A 24,580-nucleotide genomic window follows, 5' to 3' on the forward strand; every position below is an offset into this window, starting at 1 on the left:
TTTTACTTTGTAGCGCGTTACTCCCAACACTGGTTTTCAGTGATGTGACATCAGGTGTTTTCTTAAGCTTATGCAGTGTATGAATGAATACATTTAACAAGGGCACGTTCTGTTCACCCGTACTGGTCAGCAGTATTTCCACTAAATTCAACAAATCAATAAGTTGGACAATCATCTGATCAACTGAAGAAAATGTTAATAACTGATTTATTGTTAACAGTGAATTAGAAGCATTCTCTGGTTCATGCTTCTCAAATGTAGGGTTTTCTGATTTTGTATTAAGAATGTTTGGGTTTCAGACGTTTGAAGACACCTTGACCTCTGGGGAATTGAAAAGGAGTTTCACTGCAAAGCTCAACGCAGTGTTCATGAAAGTTCAAATGTGTTAAATAGAGATAAACAGAATGATCCTAGAGTATGAAGAAAAATGTGAGATCATGTCACTGTGATTGAGATTTGATTAGTTCTAAAATCTCATTATGTGGCTTTACTCAAATATTGTGTCTTTAAATGCCACGATTTTATCATTTAGAAAGCTGCAGCTCTGACAGGAGCAAAATTAACAAATTGAATTAACACTTGCTTCAGCAGAACACATGTTGACACCGGTGCTGACAGTTCAAATGAGGACACATGCTGTTAGTAATCAACAAGTAAATGCTAATTATTATTTAACACAGTGGTCTTTATGGAATATTGTTTTATGTTGCATGTGATGTTCTGTCCTAATGGTGGGCGGCCTCTGTTGAAATCTGACTATTTGTGTTGATGTACTGTGCAGTCTAATGTCTATAAAAGGTAAACAACTATCTTAAAAGTGTCCCTATGAGGTTAAATGTAACATATACAAAAATCACACAATGTCAACTTAAACAGTCTTTTTCAGATTTTAATCTTGATATTCAGAACAGATGTTTTGTTTACAGAGGTCAATTAAATACATGTACTACAGTATATTTACATCACACACGGTCTTTGCCTCAAACTGCAGGGACAGCTCACTCTGCCATGTTACTAAGGAATGTGTAAAGACGGCTGTTAAGGATGTGCACAGTTGTGTTGTCCCCTCTTCTTCCACACTCCTTATGTACAAATTCACATCAGCAATCCCCCCCCCCCCCCCCCCTCATAGCAGGATGCGGTACTTGAGGGCCCGCGGGACCCTGTTGATGACGAGGCGCCCGTCGTAGCTGAGCGAGGCAAAGAGCCAGGGGTCGGCCGACGACCACTCGGCCGCGTACACGCTGTCCTCGTGCTCCTCGTAGGTGGACACCACGCTGTCCTTTAAGGGCTCCTTACTCCTGGTTCACACGGAGACACAAAAACCACACAAAGAGGTGAGAAGAGGAATTGATCACATGTTGCAGATCTGTACGTAGAGACGTTGAAATGGAAGTTCTGCCAATGAGACTCCACTGAGGGTCGCGTCCAACGAGCCTTCTTTCCTCGTTTCAGAAAATTTAAAAAAATGTGCCAGAAGTTTAAATAAAATGTTTTTATGTGTTGAATATATTGTATTCCTATTATTTGAGTGGGAATATTGTGAAACTGTAATTGGTCGATATAATCTTTAGTATCTTCACTGGTTTTGAAGGTGTACTGGGACGTACCTTTGTGCATCATCCCCACCGACTGTCAATCAGTGGAACAGCGGGAACCAGCGAGGGCGATGACCCTTCAGTCCCCAGTACTACCACAAGGTACCTTTAATGGTTTGTTTATTTGAACACGTATTCATAGATATGGAATGTGGATTGTGTGATTATCTCACGGGCACATGCACACGCACAGTTTGTCTCCTTTGTGTCGTGGTCAGCCCAAACACACCATCGCCTGCTGAGGCCTGGAGAATGTTTGCTTGTTTTATTCACTGTTTCTCCCTGAATTCACAACCCAAACAGCAGCCTCCCAGTGCTGGGACTCTTCTCCCGCTGCTACAACAATGTGACAATAAATACAATTTCAGAATTATTATCCGGCATTATTGCCATCCCAAATTTCTCCGAAACCCACTGTGGTAAGCAGTCCTGGAGGAAAACAGTGACGTACATATTTTGATTTATTTTACACATTAATTATTTCACGGGGATAGAAGCGGCTCCCTCGGGGCTACAGCCTAAAATAAAAACGATCCGAGTCTGAGTTCACATAGACACATTGGGGAAGAACCGAACAGGACGGTTTACGTGAAGGAAGCAAGGATTAAGAAGGAATGTGAAGTTTTTAGAGTTTATATCGTGGACAGTTGTGCGTTCTGAGACGGCTGTAAGAAGTGGTTATCAGAGTAACTGTGGCAGTTCTGCTATTTGCCACAGGCCACTGTCAAAGTCACAAGCTGTTCTCAGACATGAACTCAGAAAAATGTCTGGAAAATTGAGTCCAGATATTTTCAGGAGTTGGCCTTTCACACATAAAGACGACACAGGAAATGTTCCTGGACGACGTGAGAGCGTAGCAGGAGATTCTCCGCAGGATTCAATGTAGTTACCATGTTGACGCAGTTCTAATATGCAAGAATAGCGGGCGCAAAAATGAGAAAAAAAAAGGATGACAAAGTGGTGTCGTTGGAATAGAAGATAAAGACCAAGATATCAAAACAACCTTTGGTAATAAGGGCGGACGCCGGTGTGTGGGAGAAAAGTCAATTCTGCTGACATTGTCCGGAGTTCATGTCTTAAAACAGCTGTGGTTTGGAGAACAGAGATTCTTGTCGGGGGGTTCTCCTGGTGAAACATCGTGTAGTGTGTGACCCCCTTTTACCAGTCAATTGTCTCACTACCACTGCAAGACTCCCGATCACGAGACAGCAAGTCATGTAGTTGAACTGCGCAGCCACGACTTTGAAAGTGGTTTAGTCTGAACTTGGCATAAGACCAGGCTAAAATGATCTGAAAAGGGAATATGTTTTTGGAAAAGGCCTTTTAACCCCATGAATACACAATGTGTACAATGAACAAGCACTAAAAACGTAAAGAATCTTAGTTTTGCTTCAACTTGCAAACCTTGAAAAAAAAGTCATCATCCTCAAAACTGTCTGAATTGTTGAATGTTAAAAGTGAGTCGGTCCAGGCAGTGGAAGACATCTGTACGTAGCGCTCAGGTGCTGTGGAGTGGACACGTACATACAAGAGGGGTCAATGACTGTAGTGGATGGGTTGAAGATAAAGCGGAGTGTTGGTGATTAGGAAGAAGAGATGATAATTGCGGATGGGAGTCGGTCATTGCGTGGTAAGAGCTGGTAGTTATGGATGAGAGGGGGAATGGGACCATATAATGGACGGAGGACAGTGACAGATTTTGGAAAGCACTGAACGGTAACCATTACACATGAGATCCCTGCAATTTTAAAATCAACTCTAATCGCTATAGAGAAAAGCTCCTGAAGTATTTTGACAGTAACGCATTTATAATGTGTTACCTCTCTGCTTCTATCGGTCTGAGTGCCACAGCATGTGGACGTGCAGGTTCAGGGAGTCGGCTTTAATGTCAAGAGGACCAAAAGCAAATGCATGGTTGGATATGTGCAGTGTGTTTTTATACACACTCAAGTGTCTCAGTTTGCTTCATCAGGCTCCTTCTCAAACTCCAGAAATGTACAAGAGTAGAGTAATTAAAAAAATGTAATCTCATTAGGAAAGATATGAAATATAAATGTCTTTAACACACCGATACGATTCCAAATCTGAATTATAATATAGAATTCAATAGGAACAAAAGAATTTGACACATACAATAAAAGACGACTGAGGTTATTCATAGATGAGCCTTTAAAAAAGAAGAATAAAATCACAGCCCTGTTTAAAAAGAGGGGCTGTGAGGGAAGGTTTATACGTGGTTATAAACATTAATGACTGGCAGTGGCGCTGTGCCACTCAGTTTAAATTTACACTGATTTTCTTTTAGGTACACAAAGCTCAAACTTATGCAGTATTATACAAGAGTACTGTGATAAATCCCCACTTCCCATAATGTTCACTTTTCAGTTGAAACTGTATTTAAGCTCCGGCTGCACAACCATTTCGGGGGCTGCAATAAGTGCTGCTGTTGTTGCGTTATGCAGAGTTGTGTTGGCCATTTAGTCTGTTTTGTAAACTGCAGTTTGGAAACCTTGAGTTTAACAGTTTGTCCTGCACCATCTTGGTTTTTGAAACCTGAAGTATCCATATTTGGAGGAGCAGGAGAGGAGCCTGACAGGGTTTGAGGACACTGCACCCAAATGGACGTGTCTAGCTGTCAATCACATGGTATTCATGCCCCAAAGCATCCTCTGCTTTCTTGTCTATTTGACTCTAAATGGGATAATAATGTTTTCAATTCATAGATGTAGTAATTTTTATACATTTTAATGAAGAATTGTAATGTATATTACATATTTAAACTCTACTCAATCGTTATTTAGATTTTGTATCATAACTGAGGCACAACAATAAAAATCCAAGCTCTAATAACCACTTTTTATAAAAGCCCCTTTGTTATATCTTCCATCATACCGCAGATAATTAAAGCGATTACTGCTGATTTTAAGAGCGCTGTAAAGTTCTCTTACTTGTCGTCCTGGTGGTTTTCCTCCCCCTCGCTCAGCTCCTCGTCGTCCACCAAGTGTCCGAACGGCTCTGAGGAGATGGACACCATATTGGAGAGGATGAGGCGGCTGTCACTGCTGGCTGTCAACACCAGCTGGTCATGGCTGTGGTTGTAGCGGACGCTCCACACCCTGGGATGGAGAAACACATTTACAGACGCGCATTCAGAATTTTAAACAATGTGCGGAGGACACAATGTGGGGTACATTAATATATTCAGGCGTGGAGCTGGCTGCCATGCACGTAGAGCCCATTGTTCCAAATAATACTAAAGTGAGCGTGTGATAGACATTCATGTTCAGTGTATGTTGACTGTGTGCTTAAAGGCAGACCTCACATGCTGACACGCACACGCAGGCGTGCAGAGAAACCGCATGTGTCTATCTCTCTTTCACACACTCGTGCCCACACAAATCATGCAGAAAATGCAGCATTCTCACAGTGGGATTCACAGCGAAATATGCCTATCGTGGTGTGTATTCAGATGCCAGTAATAGGGATTTGGTACCTTGGAGTCAGTGTATGGGCTTAGTTCACATGAGTTGACGATCATTATCATAAAGTCCCTGATCCTGGTTTTATTTGCCGGTTGCTCAGTTTCACTTTCTCGATCCAATTGTTTCTCACCTTTCCTCCATTTCTCACTCCATTTTGTCCGCTTTTTTTTCTATTTCTGAAACTGTCAACACTGTCTCTCTCACTTGCCTGTTTTCATCCTCTTTCACTCTCTCTCCTGGTGCTTGTCAATGCCTCTTTCTCTTTCTCTCTCTCTGTGAGCCCCGGGCACAGCTCAGAGTGCGGTCCCACTTCCCTCACAGGGAGGGATTGAGGGATAACCGTGGCTGTTGACAGAAAATCAGCCTTGGCCACGCCGTTCCCTGTGCTCCTCTAATCCGCTTCCCTGCTAAAAAATAGTCCCTAATACCCCCAGCAGCCCTGAGGCCATATCCTGGCTGTGCTCTGGAAAAAAATGAACACGCACAATAATCACACACACAGATACACAAACACACTCAGGGTAACACCCACACACACATGTATATGTATCATATTAAAGATAAGTGCACAAACAGGACAAATACACACAGACACAATGCAGGAGCACTATAGAAATGCTTGAATACACAAAAATGCACATAGACTCACAAAGAGATAAAGAGAGTGCTTGAAAAGACACACACACACACACACACACACACACACACACACACACACACACACACACACACACACACACACACACACACACACACACACACACACACACACACACACACACACACACACACACACACACTTCCTATCTGATATCTGCAGCTATCTACGGTTATGGATATGTTTGCCAAGTCTATCTTTCCTTTGGAGATAACACTCGCTCTAGTGTGTGAGTGTGTGTGTCTGTGTGTGTCTGTGTGTGTGTGTGTTGCCTTTATCAGGTGAGGATTGGTGTGCTGCAGCAGCAGCCCAGTTTGGCTCGCAGACACACTGATCGTCTATTCAGCTCACACAGAAGAGAGAGAAAGTGTGTGTGTGTGTGTGTGTGTGTGTGTGTGTGTGTGTCTTCCATGGAAACATGCTCCTGCAGTACACCACCGTCAGCTCTTAGCACCGCCTGAAGCTGCACAGAGGACAACTCAGAGCTCGACTGGGCCGTACTGATTCGATCCTCGCTGACAAAACCAGGAGCTCCCTATTTAATTAGTAATTGCTGTATTACTACTTTTTATTGCAGCAGTAGTTAGGGCATTTCATTAGTTAGGAGATAAAGCCATTAATAAAACTAGAAAGCAATCAACAGCGAAGTCAACAGAGTCGTCAAGTTTATCATTAGTGCCAGTGCGTTCTCCTAAATGTGCCTGAATTATCCTCTAATGCTAAGTGAGAGGCGTTTTGTTCATTATGCAAATACATTTTTTTACACCTTAAAATAGTCAAAGAGATGAATGGCTTGGCAATATTTCTTGTCAACTTATACCCTATACAACAATAAAGGTTTCGGATAAAATGTTACAGCCTCTAATAATTTTCCCAATAAAAGTTCACACTTGAGCTTCCCAACATTAAAAGTGAGATGGGATAAAAGTTTTGTGCTCGAGGCGCCAAATCAGAGCGACTCTTTGAAAGAATCTATGACATCCATCACCTCTAATATAAGATACATCCTCGCTTATCATAACTGGCCATTTGGATATATTTGATTGAGTTGGTTTCCTTTTGTGGCGTCTGCCATCAAGTTTGCCACCTCCCTCGAAAACAGTAGAGTTGAGATTTTTAAAATGACTTAATACCACAAAACACACTGTGAACTGTTTTCATGTGGACTAGTTCTTCTGATATTAAAAGGAAAGTTATTTTCTGTGAAAGTCGTGGATTGTTCAATTGACCCTGGATATTGTTTCTCAAAAGATTGAGTATTGTTATTTCTTAATGTAAGATGCACATATAACAAGCCTTCCCAGAATCAATAGGTATTTTAAGAGTAATGTATTTTATGTCTTGCTGCTACAGCACCAAGCTAATGCAACACATTGGCTATGCCGTCACTCTTTCTACTTGCCAGTGGGCATTGCTTATCTACTTGCAGCACATGACCTGCATAGCTGCAGATGACTCGCTGGGTCAGGGAGTGACGGACGGAGAGAGAATTTCACTTGCATTTGAAAATAAGCCGACATGAAAACTGAGCCCAAAGCTTGGCACGGTCAGTTTGCTGGACTATGTGGAGCATTAAAATGTCTCCTCACTGGAATTAAAATCCAGACCCAGACAGAGCTGTCCATACAGCTTTGGCTATTTAGTGTATTTTAAAATGTGTGCACCAGACATTAAGAACCTGCTTTAACAGACATTTTATAAACTTAGGAAAACTTTGAGCAGTTCTCAAAGTATGGTTTAAGTGTAATTAGTATTGAACACAAGCACATGTTCTAGACCAATGTGGACGTCGCAGTGAGTTATGAGTGAGAGATATGTTGGATATCAGAACAGTGCAAAAAGAACAATGTCTTGACTTTCATAGAAGAGAATAGTAGAACAGGCCCTTAAAGCTAAATTCAGACATTTATGTTAGAAAGAAGTGGATGGATGAAACTGACAATGCTAATCACACAAATCAATTAGATAGTTGATAACAATAAATCAATAATAGCAGCAACTGCATCATTCTCAAAGGCTATTTCATGATGGTAAACACCATTGTCAAACGTAAACAACATTAGCATGTGAACAGAAGTAGCAAGTTGCTCATTGAGAGTTCAACTTCATGAGGTATTCTGTTAGATAACTTAAAGTGAGTATTGTTCTTTCTGAAAGCTTTGTGATAAGGACGTAACAGACGAACTGGAGCAGTATCACCAGAAATCGTGGGGGGGGGGAGTGTAACTAACATTTCAAGTCAGACAACTTTTTGAGTAGAGATTTTGCAGAGTTTGTAAGAAACTACAGGCACAGGGAGGAATAGCCGCTTTTGCCTCTTTCTTAAGAGGATCGTTGTCACCACCGCCTTCACCGTCACCAAACTTCTGTGCTGCCCTCTAGTGGATGTATTTCTTTACAACCGTGCCAACGTAAAGGTCCCATGGAAATATTTGGACAATGAATGCTACATCCTATATCAAATCTTTTCGCATGTCCTGTGATTCAAGATTGATGACTCCCCCCTCCCAGGCCAACCCCGTTACCCCTCCCTTCACAATTCACCGACCAGTGGGAGTGCTCCTCCAGGGTCTTGACAGGCTCCTGGACATTGCGGACATCCCAGAACTTGACCTTGCAGTCGTCTCCGCAGCTAGCCAGGTAGTACTGTCGGTTGGGGTTGAAGTCCAGGTCACGCACCAGCTGGCCATGAGCGTTCTCGATACAGTAGATCTGACTGGAAAGGAGAGAGAGGAGGGAGGGGAAGATTGAGGTGATTAAACGGAAGGGGGGGGGGGGGGGGATGAGAAGTACAGGTAAGGAAAGGAATTAGGATGGAGGGATAAGAGTGAGTGGGAGTAGCCGGGGAGAGAGATGATAAAAGAGAGGCATTGGAAGAGAGAGAAGGAGAAAGAGGGGAGGGAGACATAGGACAGAACAACAAAAGGATATATGAGAAAATGATTCACAGCGTCCACACAAGGAAGAACATTCCCAGGCTAAATCAAAGCCTCCTCTGTATCGGTGTCTGTCAGTGAAGGCCAGGCTCAATAAAGCAGCGATCACCGGTGGTGGTAAATTATAAAGGTAAGTCTCATAACCACACAACCTTGAGTTCCTTCCAGAGTGAGGTTAACAGAGTGACAGAGGATGAAAGACGCTCTGTGCATTGTGTCTCCATCTTTCTGGTCTCCTCCTCCACTTCCTTTCAGTTCCTACTCCTATACATTCTCCTTGAGTCACCTTATATTCTCTATTAAACGTCTACACCGTTAAAATAAACAATTTATTCTCATCTTCTTGCCTCCTTCCTCAAAACTTAGATGTTTCTAAATGCACTGCGACGTTCATTTTTATTTTGAACAACTTAACTTCCCTTTTACTGTGAAGTACAGCGTTTCTTTGTCAGCTGCCCTACACAATGAGGTTTAAGTTATTTCAAGTGGCCCTGAGCTACATTTCCCCCTGACAATTACAGTATGGTAACATAGAGATAATAAAGATAGTGAAGTATGGAAAATGCTGCTCATATGCGAAACAAAGCCAAAGAGATTGATCATCCAACTCTGCACTTTCCCTCCGCTCTGTGGAGCATTGCAACATCTTTTAGTAAAATCTGCTCTTATCAACATCATTTCCATAAACAGCTGGCTGATATTTTAAGCGAAAAAAGCTCTGATCATCCCACTGCATGCCTCCTTCCCAGCACCGCAAGGAAAGACAGACACAATTTCTAACTGCTGAAGAAACTATCCAGCAAGTTAAAGGCTGTTATATAAAAATGAAATAAAAAAAATCCTCTCAAACTGGATGAGTACATGAAAAACACAATAGATAAATTATTAAAGTGATCATTGTCCAATGATATTTGCTTGTGTGACCAAGTTGCAAAGGGATATTTGGGATAATCACAAAAATAAATTGTCCCCATAGAAAGGTTGATTCATTCATTCTCAAAACTGATATGATTATGACTGGCTTTGTAAAAAAACTGACCACTTCACTGAAGATGTCAATCTACTGTGTAACTTTAATTGTTTGATAAAAAGGTAGGGGTGGTAATTTGAACCGGTAAAAACAAAACAAATCACGAAAAAAAGAAAGAAAAGGGAATGTATCTAATAAAGAAAACCAGTCACTTCATCAGTCCGAATAAAATGATTGATCGTTTTTTCTGTCACTAAGCAACCTGCCTGCCTGGAGTCTTCAGCCAGAGAGACACACCCTGCTGAAGCAGAGACGTTCGTCACAAGTAAGCGAACGATTCGCTGAAAAGTCAGTTTGGTATTTGGTGATAATAAAACAATTTAATAAAAGGTGGGCGAACATGCAAATTTCACCAAGAAACCCGGGAAGAGATTGTTCTCACGACATAGGAAGGAGAAAGCAGAACACACATGTTATGCAAAATCCTATTTGTGCACAAGCAGCCCTTTTACACAATGTGCGTGTGTGTAATAGTGTCACTAGGTGTACAGGTGTATATATATGTTAATGGCTGTGTTACTAATATTGGCTAGCTGTCTTTGTAGCCTCCTGACACTGTTTTATAAATAAGACATAAGTCAATCAGCTGGGATTCACGGAATCGAATCCCATTTGAATAAACTGGTAATTAACAGGATCTAGAGCTCTGCCTTTGCCATTAATGCAACATGAGACTGTGTCAAATAACTACTTTGTTTTTCCTCATTTCCTCTCCAGACCGGCCTAGCACGGCTTAGTTTGGCACAGTTTTGTTCAGCGGAGTGGAAAGCCACAGAGTTATTGCCCAGCTGGATGCCAACAGCAGCTAGCCAGCGAGCTAGTCACCCTGCTGATCACGTTAGGCAATTAACATGCTAATTAAAAATCTCATTAAAATAGGGGAGGTATAAGAGAATGACCTGGGGCAGACCGCTGGGCTTCAATTAGGTCAAGACAACTCAGGGACTGTGTGTGACTCTGAGAGTGTGTGCCTGTACGTGCATTTGCCACCACCAGACCGTGGCATCCGTGATGGCATATGGAGCGCGACAGAAAACGTCACACAACAGTTTGAGCCTCCGATGAAAACACACATTTTTCAAGAAGCACAGAGTGAGCTGACAGGCACGTTGCAAATAACTTATTCAGTACAAATGAGTGTACATAAATAGATATATGGTGTATACTTATTACCATGCACACACACAAACATTGATCACTTTTCAACCTGCTATCTCCGGATGTGTCAAGATTTGCAAACACAAGCTGTGTCCCAGTTGCATAATATATACAGTAATCATGTGTTGAATATGTAGTGCATCCTCACTGGAGAAAAGACAGGCAGTATAATGTACAGACATAAAGTAAGATTGTTTTTAAAGTGGCATTGATAGACACTGTTGTCACTGATATGTAGGACAGTGCAGGAGCAGCACAAAGCTGAAAAATAAGAACAACCTTAAATAATCAGAGGACAAAGTGTTGCTCTTGCTGCTATCTCTCGTGACAGTTCAGGAATCAAAGGAAAGAAACATTTATCAAATCTTTGGGTATTTGTTTTTACGTTTGATGATTTCTAGTTCCAGCTGGATTGATTTCTGAATCAAGACTTATTACCTCGGCGAAGGAGGTTATGTTCCCTATCCGTTGATTTGTTTCTAAGAAAGATAACGCAAAAACGACTGGATTACCACAAACATTGGCGGACGGATGTGGTATGAATCAGGAGAGAAGCCTTCAAATTCTGGTATGGATGGTTTAAAAATGCTGTCACGTTCTTAAACATTTTAGGACTGGAAGATTTCAATATTTTCATTGTTTTCGTGGGGAGTAATTCAGTGAGACAGTGAAAAGCTGTCAGAGATTGATGTTTTTTTCCCTAATAACAATTAAACAGAAAAATAAAAACTATTGCTCTTTTTAGCTGCTTCTGTTACGGATCCAGTCCCTGGATGTGACATATTAATGTTAATGTCATGATTAATTCAAGCCAGTCTGTGTTCACCTGACAATCACTTATGAGTTTTGTCATGCTTGAGCAACGCATGTTAAAATAACTCAGCCTGTTCCTATTTCTGTGGTTCAACAATTGATAGCTTGTCACTAATAAACTAAACTGCAATGGATAATTATGTAAATAATCCATTACCCTAGTTCTGGGAGCCACATTTCTCAGGTATATGCCATACATATAATGTCATTAATTGATCACTAAGTTCTGAAACAACACTCCCACTATTCTTAACTTTAGTTACAATTGTTGAAACCTGAACCCATATGGATTTGAGAAAGGATTCGGAGCTGATAAGTGGATTAGATGCCAGATTCAGATTCTGTTATCAAACCCCAACACTGCTGGTAATCACTTCAACATTTCTTGTTTCAAGCCACTGCGGACAGTGCTGGCTGTAATATGGCTTTATTGAACAGGATTTAACAGGATTTTCACTACATCAATTTGATGAAGTACCTTGATTTGTCTTTTTCTGTAGGAATGAATGGAACAAGGCATCCCTGTCTGTTATGTTTCCATACCGTCTGTTTATCAGCAGGATTAAACGAAAGCTACTGAACACATTTCCACAAAACTTCAACCTTAACGTTTAACACATATATTCTCAATTAAGAGTATATCATTAAAAGTTCTACTTATGTAAATAAACGATATATAGAATTTGCAGAATTAATTTCATATACCTATGATGAAAGACTTTGTCCATATTTCCCACCCTTCTAACATATTTTATTCAGATACATTTTCACACGCAATGACAAATGTCAATAAGACTGCTGCTCAACCTGACTCTGCTGGTCTTTTCTTTGCAGGTCAGTCTTAAATTCACAGACTTTAAACCTGCACTGGACCCTTTAAACTGACATGTGAATGCAAGGATTGTTTTGTTTTGTTCTTTCATTGTTTAAACTGTCACATGGGAAACACATCTCATTCTGCCCTGGACAGCTGGTGAATTGACAATAAGTTGAATCTTCACTCTTTCATTATGGAATATTAACTTATTTATAGCATTTATGGGCCTTGCATTTAAAGAAGGTAAATCACTCGTGATTTGAAACAAGCATTTATCAACCAACAGTGTTCTAATCAACTCAGAACTTTTGGTGAAATTCAATTCATACTCTTAGTTTCTGTCTAATTTTGAGCTGGTGCCCATGATTTATTTACAGCCCTCCCTCCCTCTCCTGAGTGTGACTCTGAGGTAAAAGGCATGACCCCAGGCTGCAGAGTGGCTGGTGTTCAAGCCGGCCTGCCGTGGAAAGGGACGCGGCCGCCGCGTGAAAAAGGAAATGGAGCAGGAAATTGGGTTAGTTTCGCTCATTCCCTCTATGGTGTCTCTGTGCAATCCCCTCCTCAAATGCACGCACGCACACACTCAACACACACTCAACTCTCACACTCCCTCGGCACAGGGCTAATAGTGGAGAGACCTGGGACTTTTTGTATGTGTGTGTTTGTGTTTGTATGAGTGCGGAGGATTAGAGCTGTGGCCGACCTAAGCCACCAGGCGCACTCCATCTAAAGTCATCCAGCCAGCTTTGCTGAGTGTGTGAGTGTGTGTGTGATGGGAGGTTGATGAGGGGACAGGGGACCTATTACACACACTGTTAGGCTCACACATATAATAACATAAAACAGGAAAACACAATCCCTAAAATACTGTTTAATGTGCAAATACAGAAGAAGCCAGAGGTGTGTAAGAGGGAAGATACAAAGGCGGTACACATTTGACCATCTCTCTATCACACACACACACACACACACACACACCCCCCCCCCCCCCCCCCCCTTCCTGGCTTAGACTGGGTGATAAATCTCCCTGCTGAGGGGATCGACTGGAGCACAGACGCTCACAGTCACACGCACACAAAAAATCTCTCTCTCTCTCCGTCTCTCTCTAACACACACACACATGTCTCTGTTTCTATGACAACTGCTGTGGGGAGAGAGGGGGAGAAAAGAAAAATCGAAAGAGGAGAGCAATCATTTCATCGCTGATCAAAATTAAAGCCTGGCTTTGAGATGGAGCTGGCAGGGAAAGAAAGATGTGAGGGAGAGAGGCAGGTAGACGGAAGAAGTGAAGGAAGGAAGGAAGGAAGGAAGGAAGGAAGGAAGGAAGGAAGGAAGGAAGGAAGGAAGGAAGGAAGGAAGGAATATAACACATTATATTATACTGCATTGCATTGCATATTGCAATTTGACACTGTTCACTGTTTTGCATTTCACTTTTTACTTTACTTTTTATATCTTTTAACTTTAATATATTTTCATTTAGATATGTTTATGTCTAAATAAATGTTACTGTATAAATATTAGAAAAAGTGAGTAAATAAGAAGTAAATAGTCAGTAAATACATACTGTTTTTTTTCATTGCTTTTCTTATGTGTGTTGTATTTATTGTGTTTTTATGTTTCTATGTTCATTGTATGACCCAATTACCAGAGCAAATTCCTGGTAGGTGTGAACGTACTTGGCAATAAATACTTTCTGATTCTGATTCTGATTCTGAAGGAAGGAAGGAAGGAAGGAAGGAAGGAAGGAAGGAAGGAAGGAAGGAAGAGAGATTTTACGTAACGAGTCAGCTGGAAACATTAAAAACTTAGCCAAGGCATTACTTTGCAACCAATGCATATAAGTGACATCAGCTGAATTTACAGTGAACTGATGTCCTGGTTTGTACAGGATTGTCCTGGTTTCAATTATATAAACATGTCACCTCCATTAATCCCACTCATTATTACCTAACCTAGTGGTGACCGCGAGCGAGTGGGGTGGAGGGTGAGGACACTTCTAAAACGTGAACGACGTAAAGAAGAAGGAAAGAAACCACATATCAAGAGGCTTACTCCCTCCTTTATAAGGCGTTGTGGCGTCCATGGTGAGTAAATGTGCTTTGGTAGGTGTGCTAAGTATAGAATTAATTGCCACCCATTCTTGTGAAAACACCCGTGTCGCATGAACCTTCTGTGAAATTTATGGTTACATTTTTTTATTATTTATAATATGGTCCCCATAGCTCACTTAGCTATCCAGCTAAGCACATCTGATTCAATCTTTGAGCAGCAGTTTTCTTTTAGAACAGTAAAATTATTTTAAAAAAAAAGACAATATCGATTAAGTCTAACTCCATCTGAAACTTTTCCAAAAATATACAACAATTTTCCTGTGACTATTTCTGCCTCCATTATTATCATAATTATATTGAATATGTGCAGCGTGAGAACAAAAGGCTCCCAGTAAGAGTCAGCAAGAGGGGTGGTGGGGTTGCAAGCATAAATCTTGAGATGTTCATTTTTATTCTTTAATTTCGAGGTCTGCATAAGGTCATGAATATACCATTATGGGAGTTACAGTATAATGTCTGGTTCATGTCTACTGAGGGGGAGTTGGGAGTGGGAGCACATGAAAAGGTTACAGATGATTGATTTGACAGTAGCAGAGTTCAAAAGGTCAAACTCAAAGCAACAGTGGCACATGGAAAACCAGCATTTTCTAAAGCAGCTGACATCTTTTGCATAAAGGCTTGTATATGATATTCCTAATAGACAACACTTTTTGCATAATGGTGCTATATTTGAATCTGTGAATAAAGTATGATACAAAAAGCTTTTGAATAATAGTTTACCTTTGGAACCCTATCATCATGGCACGGTGGAGCACTGTCAAATCCGATGACTAGGTGGCATGAAAAGGATGTTTTAGGAAAGGTGGGGTGTGTGTGTGGGTGTGTGTTGTCTGTGTGGATGAGCAGCTCTGATGCTGTCGGCTTCCTCTCTTTGTACAAACAGTCAGCAAGCTTTTAACCTGGACAGCAGAGGAGCATAAAGCACCACTATCCATCATTTAGCCTTCTTTTACGCTCTATTCATATCTGCTCATTGTGCTGCCGCTCTGTCAACACTGTCTATGTTGCCTATGACACACACACATACAAACACATACACACACATTCAAACCCACACACACCACAGGGGAGGTGTAAATAGTACATGCTTCACTGCAGCACTGCACTGCTTTTCAGTATGCACCCTGCAGTGCATGGTATGGCTCTTTGTGTGTGTGTGTGTGTGTGTGTGTGTGTGTGTGTGTGTGTGTGTGTCTGTCTGTCTCGAAAGTACATTTTTGACTCCATTACACCATTCTTACAGTATATTTTGTATGAGTTAATATACTGTCCATTTAGCTATTGTTCCCTTATATATGTAATATTTACCAAATGCAGACATTTACACACTTAGATAAAGACAACTTTTAATCTTCAAACTTCAAATGATGGACACTAACGGTCAAGATTCCAGACTCAAGGATGGAAAATGGAAGTTCACAAACTAAAGGTCGTCTTCACGTTCGGTTACCAGTTGGTTTGATCTGAAATTCTTCCCTTGTCACACAATTATAAAGGGAACATTTACGCTTTCTACATGAGAACATTTTACTTGTCACTGAGAAAGTTGTTCATTATAGTTTTTTAATATGAATATGATTGTAATTTATAAATCACTTTGAGATTTATATTTTCCAGGCGCGTAAGAAAGTTGCTAAGTAACTTGCATCAGAAAAGCTCTGTGAATACGACACAATTCCCCCTCAGTTATTCCAATAAAGTTTTGCACCACAGACAGATGAGCTCTTATAAAGCCCTCTATTCAGGAAGAAGTCCTTCTTAGAACAACTGTGCCAATTATGGCAAGAAGATTAACTAGTCCCAGTGGACAGGAGGGAGACCGGCCCAGACCCATTGTCAACAGACACACTTGGCCTGCTTAGATTAGTCTTGTCTGTAGTTATGAAATCCACACAGGAACACATCTGTGCCAGACTAAATCTGTTCAACTTTTTAATCATGTACTACTTGTTTACTGCCAATAAATCACCATGTGCACCTGTGCTGCACCTTAGTGAAGTAAGTGGTTGCGAGTGGAAAGCTTGCAAGTGTGAATGAGCAGTGAGTCACATTTGTCTGTGCATGTGTGTGTGTCTATTTGAGTAAGTGACTTGCATGTGACAAGTGATTTGTGCTCGCGCCCGAATATCTAATTCAATTTACTTCAATTAAACTCATATCAATTTAATAAGATTTATTGGCATGAATGTCAAGTGAACAATAGCCAATAAGTGTTTATGATACCCCTATTCATTAATGACTAGTTTTTATGGGCTGTGTGCAACAGTTCTTGCAATGGTTACATGAAGTTCTTAGCATGTGTGACATTGCCCTATGTGAGTGAGTTTTATTATAGAGAAACAACAATAAGATAATTAACCTGGAGGTGTTAGCATACTGAATTCCCCCCGACACTTCTTACTTATTCTGGAGTGAGTCGATCATTAGGTGACCTTACTGAGAGTTAGTGGGACTGGAGTTGAAAAAACAAACTATAATTTTGTGATAAATGCATTGAAATATTTATCTGCGACATATAGCATAACATATGAACACATCATAAAAAGTATTTAAAAAAGCAACCATACCAAGAATAGCAATACTTATATATCAGTGTAATTAGAGCAACCTAGAATGACAGGAACCATCTTTAAGAAAAATGCATGTGACTTTTATCTTGGTCCATGTCCCATCCACTGACATGGAGGCAGTGGGGTTTTATGACCTATTATGCAGCCAGCCACAAAGTGGCGATTGAGGCAAATTTCATGTCATCCATCTTAAAATACATACTATAGGTAGAACATCAAACTTATCAATCTGCTGTATGTGTCGTATAAGAGCCCCAGTGAAACCTCAGCATCCATGGGAGAAATAAATAAAACCCCATTCGAAATATCTTTCTAGTTTGCCAAAATAAAGAAGTAGAAGGAGAAATGAGCGCATTCACCTGGGTTACATGTTTCCATCACTTCTGATTGGAGCTGGAGCTGATAAAGACCTGTGTCTACTGCAGAGTCATTTGACACGAGATTGAATGCTGACTGTATCTATTCCCGCTGCAAAAAATGTTGATGCTAGTAAGTGTAGACCAGTGGAAAAGGCTTTAGATTTAAATATATCTGCAGCAGGACAGCGAGGACTGTTAACACTACAAAGGCTTCAGTTTCTTATAGCAGCCGCTAAATGGAAATTTGTCATTGAATATTGAAAGTAAAGCCCAGGAACAGCCAGATGTTTCAACATCCTGACTTAGGCCTCTGTATTTCACTAAGACATATTTGTTACAGCTGCCATGTTCCCTATAAACATTTTTACACTTGCACATATTATTCATCAAGGGAACTCTTCAAAATGCTGCCAAGCGCTTTCTGATGACCTGTGGCAAAAGTGAAATACGACCTTTTAAAAACACATTAATGAAAAAGACCTTGCCGAAAAATCACAACAGCAGCCGTGTACAACAGGGATTAGTTTCTGAATAATGTTAAAACCGAGATACGCTAAAAAAGACAGGCTGCAAAGAAGTGAAAATGTGTCAGGATTTTCCATTAGACACCGCTTTCTGTCCCCAATATCGGAGTAGAGTATTCCATAATTTACATAATGCTGCATATTACATCAGTACAAACTAGAACAGGATCCATATATGTTTTATAAGTAGTGTTATCTTTATGGTTTTTTCAAAGTGCTGTGTGTCTAGAAGAGAGCGGTGTGCAGACACCGTGCTGCTCTTCAGGGTGTTAGACCAACTAGATGTGGGTGCTACCGTCGGACTCTTGTCCTCTACTCCTCTCAGAGTAGGGCGGCGGTCTTTGGGTTGGTAGAGTGGGTGACAAGCCCTGGGAGTTTATGTGGAGGGGGCAGAGAAAAGAAGTGTTTGCTGTGTGTGTACTTTTGCGTGCTTTTGTGCAGGTTTGAGGGGACACCTCAGAGTTTGTCCGAGGAGGCAGTGGAGCGTACTGAAAGGCTGCCATACCACAGCTGCCACACCAACTGGACACATGCACACACACACAAACACACACAGCATTTATGGACAGGCATGAGTGCACAACACCACGTACACACAAAAGCAGAAAGGTACACATAGCAGAGAGCAAACACAGACGAGCACTTGTCACATGCAAGTCACTTACTCAAATAGACACACACACACATGCACAGGCAAATGTGACTCACTGCTCATTCACACTTGCAAGCTTTCCACTCGAAACCACTTCACACTTGTGCACTGATGTGCACATATGAACACACAAACTCACACACATACACAGACACACACACAGTACCCATGGCTGGTGCCTGCGTATGTCTAAAACACTGGATTGAAAGAAGCTAAAGGAGGGGATTCATTCAGTAAATTGCTCTGATGGACAAATGATGTGGAACCATACAAACCACAAACCTGCTAATTACAATAGGAAGATCACCAGTAACAGTAAAGGAACAGAAGCCCATCATAATTACTCTTAGTAATAATAGTAATTATAAAGTTATAAAGTTAGTTACAAAATAATTACTAAGATGACTTGTTTAGATGTTGTGTTCGTGGAACAATAGAAATCTGAATCAAAGAGATTCATTATACCATCATAGCAAAGCTAAGATGATCAAAACTGTTGTTTAAAATGTCCCTGCCTGTCAATTCATCAATTCATCAATTAATAATTTTCAAGTCATGGATGACCATAAAGAAACAAACGTAGAGACCATGTTTGAAAACAATGGAATGCTATGTGTGCATCTAAGACACAATTTGTTACCAGATATTTATTCATTCTTGGGCCAAATAAATCGATTGCATAAAACAATGCCTTATGAAGGGCTGAATTCAATCCTAACCTTCAACAATGGTAAGTATTGTTTTCATTTTTATGAAAATTACAAAAATATTTAACATGATTTGTACATATCTAAACTACACAATAAGTCTCCGAAGAATTTTTAAATGAGTGAGCTTATTACAACTAATTAATGTTATTAGTTCAGTGAACTTTCAACAGTTCATTACATTAACTAATGTCAAGCAGAAAGACTTTAAAGGAGACCCATTATATGATTTCAGTCTTTCCCACTCCTTAAGGTTGTATATGTTTTTTGTGAATGTATACTGTATGTATAATGCATGGCTCAAAATCCCAAAGTCTGTAGCAGAGGGCGCTCCCCTCTCCCACAGTAAACATTTGTCTGCAGGCGGCTGAATCGCCTCATGTTTGATTTTTGTAATACTTTTGCCACGCGTCTAAATCACGACACATGCACGTCAGGGTACGGCGTAGGGCTCTGCCTAGGCCGAGAGGAGGGAAGAGGGGTTTTCTACATGAGCACATTTTAAATCAAATAAGGCTGAATTTTGGCAGCATATTTAGAAACATTATTTACAAGACATCTAGAGTACGTAAACTTGATGGAATGGTGAAACACAGTTCAATGAAGAGCTGGAGCAGTCTGAAAACGAAATCATCTTTTTATCTTTACTGTTACTAACAGAAGAGATACACAACGAAAGCTGCATGTTAAAATATATATGGGGAAATAATGAGCTTATTTTAATATTGTTGTTTAAGGCCAATGCACGGTGCTCCCTCTACTGGCTGCAGGGGTCTCTTTAGATAATAATGGTGTATTTTCAGTTCACTTTCATATCAGAGATGAGACTGTCGTGTCTGCTAACAAGCCCTGTGCTGCTGCCCCCCTCCTTCCTTTTGTGCCGACGGCCAAATCATCACTGTTGCATCTTTCAAAATAGCACAGCAGGAGGAGAATGGCCAAAACGGAGCATGCAGGAACTCTTTAATTTATTATGTGGCTGACGGGGAGTGATATCAATGATTCAGCTATCTTATCTGAGCCTGTGATGCGCATCTTGTAAATATATTCTCACTCTCACTCTCGCTCTCTCTCGTTCACCCGGCCCCGCTCTCAATCTCTTCAGCACTTTGCTGTTATCATCGCGATCGATAGCGAGGTGATTATTATTCCTCTAGCAGAGCCCACACATTATGACCTCACTCATCACGTATCGCAGAAACACAGGAAACACAAATAAAGCACACACAAACACACACACATACACACAGCTAGAGGTTGTAAGGTGGGCTGATGATAACCTGCAGTTACAAGGTTAATGTGTGGTACTACAATGCTCCATGTCAACATTAGTGTTCCACCCCCTCGCACCTTATCAGGTGTGCTGAGGAGGGGTAAACACTTCATTACATTCATGAACAACCACCACAGGAAGATAAACACAGGTGTCGTAACAAGCCAAGGACAGAGATTTGCCAGATGGAGACTTCTGGTTTCAGAGTTTGGATTTGAATCGTAGCAATGAGCAGGTCTCCCCCGACCCCCTGCATGTTATTTGACTTTACGTCTTAGGAATATTTCCCAAATTGACTATGAAACATATGGATTTCACACATTTCCAATGCACCAGTGTCTAAATTTGTCATATCCATCAACTGTATATAAAGATAGACGCCATGAAAGCTTCCAAAGGTTAAGCAAATACATCTTGACCCCCTCTTACTCCAGGGGCTGGCTGCGGTATAGGTCATAAACCCTCCCAGTTCCATGTCGGCACATCGGCCATGGACACAACTAAGAAGCCATAAAGCTCCCCTCCTGTGGAATCACTTCCCAGTTGGGGAGGCGGACCCCCTCTCTAAGAATCGGCTTAAAACCTTCATTTTTTATAAAGAATTTTAGTAACAGCTGGCTCAGGTCGGCCTTGTGCCAGCTCTTAATCATGCTGCTATATACTGTTACAGTTACTGACTTGACTTCTTCACCGGAATCCATTTGCTTTATCGTTGCCGATCCAGGATCGCTGCTGCGGCCACATAGTGGATCTTGGATCATGGCGGTAGTACTTAAATATACAATAGGCCTGCCCTCTTAAACTGCTATTACTAGCAATTAAGCTATCACTACATTTGTCATTACTGCTTCCTTCATTTGTCAGACATTTTCTTTTGTATAATTAGTTTAAACATTGATAGACCTCACAATTGTTGTAAATATTCTTATTTTGTTGATGTGCTCCGTTACACGCAACATCCACTACATGTTTGTCCGTCCTGGGAGAGTGATCCCTCACTCGCGGCTCATTCATGCAACAGTATGAGTATAGCATAAAAATGTGGTCCTGTCAAATCTCTTGTCACTGGGGCTGATGGTTGATGGGTCCAACTTAGTTTTCTCTGTAGATGATAAAACGCCATTAGACCTTCACTAACACACATAAACGGCATCGCTGCTTAGAAATACGAGGTGTGTTTCTGCTTGCAAAACAGGAGAAATGTCATTAAGCTAACAAGCTAACAAGTATCGGAGGTCTGAAGGATCCTGGTTCTGTGCTGTTGCTGCTTTGCTTAGTGGTATGACTTGTTAACTCGTATCAGTGAGAGCTGTCATGTGAATGTGGAAATTGATTCAGGAAGGAAAGCTTGCAGAAGGATCATAATTCAACGGATGTGTCAGCCCTTCACAACATTTTCATTAATTCATTAAATGTTGGTCAGACTCAAAGAGTAGTCGAGTTCAATACCCAGCCTTGGTCATAATATGAAACATGTCATTTACATATCACTGAATGCATGTTATATTATTGAAACTGCATAAAATGTGAGAATCAGAGCTTTGCAGTGCCTGGATATAAAAGGGCATTTTTTAATATTTCTAATGACTGTGCAGCTCTGATGTGGATAAGCGCAAAAGTTGAAGCAAAACTCATCAGTAAGATTTTCTTTCAGCCTGATGAGTCACATTAAATGCATGTTTCTGTGTACTGCACACAAAAAAAATCTTGTAATGACATGTAAACACATGCTGAGAGCTAAGCCCTGGGAGTTTAAACATACACAACTCTTACACGACTCACTTCTGTCAGATCTTAATTCTGGCTGTTGGAAAACATCCGACTGGTTTTAAGTCAGGTACATGTGGAAATATGCCATGTAAATAACAGAAGTGCCTTAATACTGAGTGGCACAGCTTATAGAAAACATGCCTTGTGTTGTTCCTTTTTGAGTTTTCAATGCTCTGCGAGACCAAAGCCCTACTTTTAAATCTTCCTGGCACTGGCTTATCAGCATTCAGTAGATGAGTGGATGTTGTCTTATCAACAAGAACATCTCTACTTCTTCAATTTTCCATGAAAAGTATGGATACAGTGAAACAGGAGGAGACGTCTTAAAATAGAATCCCTCAAAGGATAATTTTCAGTATCAATATCAGGATTTGAAGATGTGAAAAAGGATTAAAACTATATGTATGCACAATATGTTGGAATATTGCATTTTTTACGACGTGCCCCACTGTGAACCGAGCTCACCTCATAGTGCGAAGGTCCCAGCCTCGTATGGCCGTGTCATTGGCTGTGGCGAGTTGACTGCAGTTGTGGTGGGGGCTCCACTTGCCCGAGGTGAACTTCAGCTGACCTTTGCCCTCCAGCGTGGCAGTGCTGGAGACCTGCAGCAACACAAGAAACCTCTTCATTAATATCCGAGCGGGGATGTGAATCTCATCCAAATTTCTTGGACTGGTTCAGCCGGCGGTGAGCATCCAGCATAATTAGACATAATTAGAAGTCATTTTCTCTGCAGGTCACACTCAAGAACTACATTCGTCCAGTGAGACTCTGCAGTAATATTTGGGGCATTACTCGCAAGGCTGCTGCCAGTAGATGAACACCATACTGAAACTGGTCGGATTCAGTCTTTTTTAGGACTCACAACAAATTTAAAGCTGCATTTTTATTTCAATGTTAACAATTGATCAAATGACAAATGTGTAATGTGATAGGGGGTCACTCATTGTGGTTAACATACAACTGTTAAGCCTCTTTAAGCTCATTAACTCCTTATTTTAGCAATTGAAGGCATCTGCTTGCAGCTTAAAGTTCTGAGTGAGCCTTTTACAGCCTGCTCCTGTGCTTTCATCCAAGTGTCCGTAAGCCCCGACATTCTGGCAATTTCTGTTATTTTTTTAAGTTTGAAGAAGTGATCACCAATTTCTTTAATTGCATTGGATTGGGCTGCAACACTGTTTACCCATGAAACTCCCAAAGTGTTTTTATGGACTCAAACACTTCACCCACCCTCCATCAGTATAGTGGTAGATAACGAGTGAATTTTAATTTTTGGGTGAACTATTTCTTTAAGATGCGGGAAGTGATTGACAGAATATTAAAGTAACGTCAAATGCCATGTTTAACTAGATGAAATTTGAACAAAAATGAAAGGACATCCCCGGTAGCATTGAACCACATTTAAATGAATGCATCCCGTTAATATGAAGAGCCACTCTCTCGTGTCTGCAGTACGCTACAAACAATGGATTAGTATGTTCTGAACTCAGTCCAATGCCTTGGAGCATGCAGGTTTTTCTGAAGGACCTATACAGCAAGAAAGCCCCAGAGTGAAGTCTGCACCGGCCTCCCTATAACCTCCTGCTCAGTCAGCAGACCCTACTGACCCCTGACTCTCCACGGCCCCACGGTGGAGATCTATGCGCGAGCTTGCGCATTTAGTTATGGGTACGAAAATGAGAGCAGTTTAGCTGAAAGGCGGTCAGGTTCAATTGCAACATTTAAGACTTTTCAAACCAGATGACATGCTTGTCATTGGATATTTATCAAACCTGCTGCACATACTTCACAGGGCAACAGAAACGGTGAAATTAATCAAAGTCAACACACTTCAAGGACTTTGAATTATAAAGCATATCACTTCATCGGGTTACTTTAAAACTGGAATCCAATTAATTCATCAGGCTGGCTGTGGAAATGATTATCTTTCCCTTAAATTATGATGCATCTGACAATTCAAAAAAAGCTGCATCACATGGCTTCATTTTTCTCTGCTCTGTGACTATCTATGGGTTTTTATCCTCATCTCTCCCCCTTCTCTCCCATCTCTGCCTGTCGGAGCAGGGATCATCGATCGCGCCGTCACCGCACAGCTCCCTGGTACACTCTCATTATTTCA

The 24,580-nt window shown here is 41.0% G+C and overlaps 1 protein-coding gene across 1 annotated transcript in view; it reads right to left on the reverse strand.

Moving 5' to 3' along the window:
- Nucleotides 1-873: 873 nt before the first annotated feature.
- The window catches only part of eipr1 (EARP complex and GARP complex interacting protein 1), a 53,860-nt gene continuing 30,153 nt past the window's right edge, over nt 874-24,580 (reverse strand). The window contains exons 6-9 of the mRNA XM_053434369.1: nt 22,927-23,063; nt 8,287-8,454; nt 4,547-4,714; nt 874-1,301 (exon numbers count right to left, since the gene is read on the reverse strand). Coding sequence (XP_053290344.1) covers nt 1,127-1,301; nt 4,547-4,714; nt 8,287-8,454; nt 22,927-23,063 — 648 coding nt within the window. The 3' untranslated portion in view covers nt 874-1,126. The remainder of the gene's footprint in view (nt 1,302-4,546; nt 4,715-8,286; nt 8,455-22,926; nt 23,064-24,580) is intronic.

The sequence above is a fragment of the Pleuronectes platessa genome, chromosome 11 (assembly GCF_947347685.1).
Source record: "Pleuronectes platessa chromosome 11, fPlePla1.1, whole genome shotgun sequence".
In the NCBI taxonomy this organism is placed as follows: Eukaryota; Metazoa; Chordata; class Actinopteri; order Pleuronectiformes; family Pleuronectidae; genus Pleuronectes; species Pleuronectes platessa.